Source organism: Benincasa hispida, chromosome 11 (genome assembly GCF_009727055.1).
Source record: "Benincasa hispida cultivar B227 chromosome 11, ASM972705v1, whole genome shotgun sequence".
Lineage (NCBI taxonomy): Eukaryota > Viridiplantae > Streptophyta > Magnoliopsida > Cucurbitales > Cucurbitaceae > Benincasa > Benincasa hispida.
Genome location: NC_052359.1, coordinates 55,712,115 through 55,718,928, shown reverse-complemented (window position 1 = coordinate 55,718,928; position 6,814 = coordinate 55,712,115). Strand labels below are relative to the sequence as shown.

The following is a 6,814-nucleotide window of genomic DNA, read 5'->3' as shown; positions in this document are numbered from 1 at the left end:
GGATTTCGTGGGTTTAGGGTTACGGTTTCTGGGTGCCGATTTTGAGAGGGTTTAGTGCTTGAAATGAGAATCATTCCCAAAATGCTCCAGTGCCAGGTGTTTTGTTATGGGACCATTTCGATGTCATAGAAAAAGTGGCATGAATTTCGTGGGTTTAGGGTTACGATTTTTGGGTGACTGTTTCGGGATAAGGGTTTCATGCTTGAAATGAGCTCTGGTCCTAAATTCCTCCGATACGAAGTGTTTTGTTAAGGTTTTGTCCCACTGTGTTTATTTAAGGTCAATTTCGGGATGAAAAGTTTACACATAAAAATGGACGTCCAAGGGCACCCCGGTCGGGAACAAAAACTGTTAAGACACGAAATGCCCCAGAATGGAAAATCTTAAATCTTGATTTTTATCTACGTTTCATTTTATATATATAAGTTTACACATAAAAATGGACGTTCAAGAGCACCCTGGTCGGGAACAAAAGTTGTTAAGACACGAAAAGCCCCAGAACGATAAATCTTAAATCTTGGTTTTTATCTACGTTTCATTATATATATATATATATATATACCGGGTTTATTTCAAGTATTTTTTTTAGTTATATGGCCCACGAATTCCTTGGACCATACAAGAAGTTGGGTTCACAACTTCACACTTCTCAACTTCTATTTTCATGACTCATTGACCTAAATACTTTCTTATTAGAGTACACAAATCGAAATAGTATATTAAATGAATTTTTTATAATTTAACTCAAAAAAAATTATAACCTATGTAATATCGTATCTAATTATTTATGGTCCTCTAATTGCCACATCGCAAAGGTTGCAGCTTTAGTCTCTTCCTCCATAGAGTCCCCCTCACTTTTGTAATCCAAGACACACAAATAAATATAAAAACAATTTTAAAAATAAAAAATTATTTTATTATAAGAAAATAGAAAGCCACGTGGATATTATATCGAGTAGCCACACACCGACGCTTTCACTAAACCATGGTCCGTGGCCTACAATTCTTATACGGCGGAGATGCCACGTGTAATAATTTTACGAGCGCCGAATCGATTACGTGGCTTTCACTGATTCATTGAGGCGCGTAAGTTTTCACCATCATCCGCACGCGCTCTCTTTCTCTTTCACTCTCTTTTACTCGCTCTTCATTTCTTCATTCTTCATTCTTCATCTCCTCTGTTATGGGTTTTCTCTTCCTCTCACTTTCATGGCTTCTTCTTCCAAGTGCTCCAATGGGACCAGTTGTTCTAGTTTGAGTTCTTCTTCTTCTTCCTCCATGTTATCTTCTAAGGCGGCGGATCAGATGGTCAAGGTTGAGATTGAGGCTGCGGAGGCTCTTGCTGGTTTGGCGGTATTGGCTGTCAGAGAGACTGGAGTTCAACCGTTGGAAACCAAATGGGGGATTAAAGGGAAAGGGAAACGAGCTAGGAAGGAGGTTAAGACCGAGTTGCCGACTTCTGGCTTTGCCGACTCTTTACCTAGTTGCGCCGATCTGGACCTTCGGATTGAGGTTATTCTTTACTTTTTCTTTTTGGTTCTTCCCAGATTTTGATTGCATTTTGCCTTTCGATTTTGCTGGAATTCAAAATGAAGGGTGGATTTCTGATTTTGTGTTTTTTACATGGACAACCAAATTTTCACTCGTTAATGGTATGGGAAACTGAGTGCGGTGTTCTTACCTGAGCCATTGTTAATCGAACGAGTGAACGAGGAGCTATCACTTGTTTGATTCTATTTTTCAAAATCTGAATGACATCTGAGGCAAAACCATGGAATATTAAGCTATTTGGTTTACATTCACTATGTATTCTTCAAATGTGTTTGCCTGACGGTTCTTTAACTTCGCATTTCTATCCTTCTTTGGTCTTTAGAATCTAAAGACTAGGATTCGAATTGGTGATTCTTATCCCAGAAGTGTGGAGTACAATTAAGAATGTGGAGATTTTTGTCTTGGATTCTAAAACAAGCAGTGGACCATTGCTAGATTAAGTGACACCATTTGCTAACTCGTGAAAGCAAAGTGAATTGGGTTTGGAAAAGAAATTTTCTCCAACAGTTGTGGAAACAGTTACCCCTTTGTTTTTCATTCAGCTAAACTTACGTGCACCTCATTATTGTTACGGATAACTCGTCTAACCCTGTAATTTTTTTTAGGTGCAAAGGAAACTTGTAGAATACCCTTCAAGTTCTTTTTTAAAAAAATCTTAGCATATTCTTCAAATTATTGGTGACTGGACTAGAAAGGTGGAGCTCTTCGCTTGTCTTTTCAACATCTCCATTTGTTTTCCCCAATTAGGTCCTGGTTTCCGTTATTATGACTTATGTCAAACTACAAAACGAGTAAAGTTGTATTACTATGCTGCCCATACATGGTGTTTGATATTCTACAAGTAACTTAACAAATTTTTCTTGACAACCAAATATAACAAAGTCAAGCAATTGTCTCATGAGAACTGATGCCGTGTACTCAAGCTAGCTCAAACACTCGTGGATATTAAAAGAAAACAAGAGTTACGTTACTTCTGCAGGCCTTGACAAACTACTTTTGTTTGTAGCAGCAGGATAGAGGGGTGGTAAGACATCAGCCATCAGAGAAAGAATGTACTAATCAGTCCCACCCTGAGTGGGAAACAACCGGAGAGTTGATAAAGGCGGACAAGGAGGCCGAATCATGTAAAGTGAGTCCTGCATGCACTACAAGCTACCAGTTATTTGGCTGCAGGAGGTCAAGACGTAATCTAACCGAGGTTATGATTGCTGACTTCTTCTTCCTACACATATTTACTTACTTTGTTTCAATCTATTCATAAGCGGCTTTCTTCTTCAGGCTGAGAAGGAAGAAAGGAGAGTACGAAGGATTTTAGCAAACAGAGAGTCAGCCCGGCAGACAATTCGGCGTAGGCAGGTTCATAGAATTTCTTCTTGAGATGTATTTTTCAGTTTTATTGTTCAAATTATGCATCATATATTTAGCATATCTAGGACATCATTGTGGTATTTTATCATACAAATATGTTTATCCAAGATGAAGGTTATTGAAATTCCTTTTTTTTTTTTTTTTCATTCTTTTCTTTCGTGGATATCTATATCTTACTCTAGACCATCTGTGAATGTCTTTGGCTACTTGTATAGTCGCAGAAGATAGGAGATTTAGGCTCCAAACCAAAAATATAACATTACTTTAAACATAATAAAAATATCAGTCAAAATTAACTCTTTTTTTTTCCTTTTTTTTTTTTTTTTTACTTGATTGCTATACTGTTGGAAGTTATTTGTTTTTCAACTTGATTGCTATACTTTTGGAAGTTATCTTTGTGATTAACCGTACACCATACTCATATTGTCAGTGCAATGTAACTGGTGTCGGCTTCTTCACAGTCCAACTTTAATCCTCTTATCAAGTTCAAGGGAGATTAACATCCTTACTTGGTCTAGGGAAACAAAATACAAGGTGTTTTTATTCTTCGCACCATCAAGAAAGGGTTAACAATGTCAGTTAAGTGTGCTATTATGATTTAATTTATTACAAAGAAAGTATTAGCTATAAAATTATTCTGAATCATTGCTTTACAAGCGATCAAAGTCTTTGTATATGAATTGGTTGATTGGATATTTTTCTGGGTATTATACATGGTGATGACTGATGAGCTAAATTTTAAGTTAATCAGTTTTCATCAAAAGTAATTAGAGAGTCCCTGTTACGGCGTTGGTCTATTCAAATTACTTTTGCATGTAATAGTTTATTTTGGTTGGTTATTATGCAGGCTCTGTGCGAGGAGTTAACCAAAAAGGCTGCTGATCTAGCATGGGAAAATGAAAATTTAAAGAGGGTAGGCACTCACGAAAATGATACTATTCCCAAACCACCAAAAAAAGGACCCATTTATATTCTGTAACTTTTCTGTCTCATAATTTTTGTTTACCTTTCATCTTGTGATCTTTCAACAATCAAGGAAAAGGAGTTGGCCCTGAAAGAGTACCAAACTCTGGAGACTACTAACATGGAATTAAAGGAACAGGTAGGACGGGATTGCATTTAAGAAGTGTGTGTGTGGTCATGGTCTTACCATATCTCCCAACAAATTCACTTGCTCGCTCGTTTGTGTCTAGTTGGCTGAAGCAGTAAAGCCGAAGGTGGAGATCCCAGGAAACAATAGATCATCTCATGTTCAGATGCCTCCTTTACCCACCAACTACCCTCTTTTCTTGCTTAGTCGCCTTCCGTATTTCTGGCCATCTGTGGTTCAACCTACAACTCCCTATCATGATCTACCCAATGTTGTCGTCGTCCCGTCAAGTATTAATTTGCCTGCTAATAATAATGTTTCTGTGTCTGGCTCTTCCCATGTACAAGAAAACTTTATGGACGTCACTGGCCCGAGAACACCATTGTGTATACTACCACCTTGTTCTTGGTTGTTGCCTCATCATGATTTTAGGAACCAACAGAATCCTCAAATCTGGTTTCCCGCTGGAAATAATCAAGAGGATATTTATTCGAAATCCCAAGACAGTGCTAATACTTCAAAGGTTGTGCATGCAGAAAGCAGACGTCCTTCTTTGCCTTCAGCCGAAGAAGAAAACGAAGCTCCTGATTTGAATGAAGCTCCTAATTTAAACAAAGCTTCGACTCCAAAGGATCATACTCAGAACACAGTTGGAGTAGATGTGGACGGATTTGATACCAACACAAGAGCTCAAGTTAGAAAAGTGCTTTCTCCTGTAAGACTTGAATGTATTGAACCCAGTCCGGCGGTCAAACAAGATAACGGGAGCGAAGATGATCACTGTCTTCCATCAAAAACTTGTGATGACTTGTGTGATTTTGCAGAAAGAAGACATGAACCAGAGATAGTCCTCTGTAAGAAAACCATAGATGCGATGGCTGCGACTGAGGCAAGGAGGAGGAGAAAAGAACTCACAAAGTTAAAGAACCTTTACACCCGTCAGTGCCGTATGCAGTCCTGATCTATAATGCCAGGTAGTTTGGCAACCATTCGTCATCAACACAACAATCTTATGTGCTAAGAATCCCTGTATTTCATTGGCTTTTGTTATCAGAGGCAAGCAGAGCTGAGACGTAGCCAAAGCTCTGTCTTTACTTCGGCTTTCTTGTTGAGGCATTCCCTGTGCATTGCAGAGCTCAGAGAGTGTCGAGATCTTGCTGCTGGATGTGGCAGCGATGGGGAAGAAAATTTAGTCATCGGAGCATTTTTTTTTTCTTCGTGCCTGTTTCGATGAACGAAATGAGAGGTAGAGGACTAAGATGCTGATTACTTGCAAGAGGTTTGAGTTGGATTTAGAGGAGGAAGAATGTGTAAGAATTTTGTATTTAAATCTTCAAAGACCCTTAATTGGGTTGTCTACATCTTCAATAAAGTGAAGCAGAAGAATGCATCTTCTGATGAGTATGGAGATCTGCTATCTACTTTATTAAGAAGCAGGAAACAATATAAAAGATGTAGAAAACCAAATGGAATACTTTTTTTTACCCCCTAAAAACTTAAACAGGAATACTTCATACAAATTGGAGTTGTGATCCTAGGACTTTTGTTAACCCATCGTTTCTTTTCTAATTTTGATAACTGTAGTTTTCTAATTTTGATTCTTTAAAATTGTTTTGGTAGCTATTTAGCTTTTAATTTTTTGTCTCTCTCTTTATTTTGAAGAGATGCAAAATGTATGCAGTACGTGAAAAGAGTATTTATAAATTTAATTATTTAAAAATTGAATAGCAATTAAATAGAGATAATAGCTCTTTTAAATAAAAGAAAATGAATAAATTTAGTAAAATGACATTGTCTATTATTGACAAATTTTTGATAGATTGTAATAGAAATTTGTCTGATATTTATCATAAAATTTTTTTGTTATATTTAAAGATATTCTCAATAGTTTTTAATATGGGAAATTGCTTTGAGTATATGATAACAATCTTTTGGATTTTGTAAATATGGCAGAATATTGATGTAGAAAATGAACAAGATATTTAAGTGGGTGTAAACTTAAAGGTATTTAAGTAATTAAGTTCGGTAGTAATTTTGTAGATATGTAGATCTTTTCCAAAACTTTAGGGCACCCGTCGTGAAACACAAAAGAGAGAAGAAATCGAGGCAGTCGTATTATATAGAGAGAGAGAGTTCTAGCCGTGAGAGAGAAATCGATGTTGCTGTCATTCGGTTGTGTCTCGGTGTAGGGACTTCAAACGATAGTGCGTATTTGGCGTTGGTGGTCTCGATTGGGAGGCATTTTCGACGTGGGTGAACTCCAGTTTACGGAATGTTTTTAGTTGCAGGAGTCTCCAGTTGGAGGGATTTTGTCTGATAGTTGGGTTTTGTTTCAGAGGCATCTTCTGATGTTGTTGTTTTGATTTTTTCGTTTGATTTTTTTAGTTTTCATTTATCACGTATGGATTAGCAATCTTTGATTTTTTTCTTCCTTCTTCTCCTTCTGTGCGTTACTAATTTCATAAATCGTAATATGAAATCATGAAGTATTTTCATAAATGGTAGATTGTGGAAGAATCGTATTGATTTTGTTGGATTTGAATGAAGAAAAGTATTGAGATCGGATATACAATTCCCATGGATTTTATTACTATTAATACATATTTTGCTATTTTCAAGTGTAGAGCTTTTTGTTCTTCCCTTTCGACTCTATAATTTCAGCCTGTTACAAGAAATTTGACTATTATTCTGATGTACATAACTGAAACAAAGTAATTTATTGAACCTCCTGAAATTACTTTGTGTGACTAAAGAAATTTTTTCTATATTTTTTTCTCTAATAAAATGTATTTATGTTTCTCACTT

At 36.6% G+C, this 6,814-nt stretch overlaps 1 protein-coding gene across 2 annotated transcripts; it reads left to right on the top strand.

Moving 5' to 3' along the window:
* The first annotated feature begins 1,140 nt into the window (after positions 1-1,140).
* Positions 1,141-5,559, top strand: LOC120091090. Of its 2 annotated transcripts, none has more exons than XM_039048922.1 (6): positions 1,141-1,512; positions 2,558-2,749; positions 2,830-2,907; positions 3,767-3,832; positions 3,956-4,021; positions 4,113-5,559. In XM_039048922.1, the coding sequence occupies exons 1-6, from the start codon at positions 1,210-1,212 to the stop codon at positions 4,968-4,970; spliced, it is 1,563 nt and encodes a 520-aa protein (XP_038904850.1). In that variant the 5' UTR covers positions 1,141-1,209; the 3' UTR covers positions 4,971-5,559. The 2 variants fall into 2 exon arrangements, with proteins under 2 accessions (XP_038904850.1, XP_038904851.1); XM_039048923.1 differs by having other exon boundaries at positions 1,142-1,512; positions 2,561-2,749.
* Positions 5,560-6,814: the final 1,255 nt, after the last annotated feature.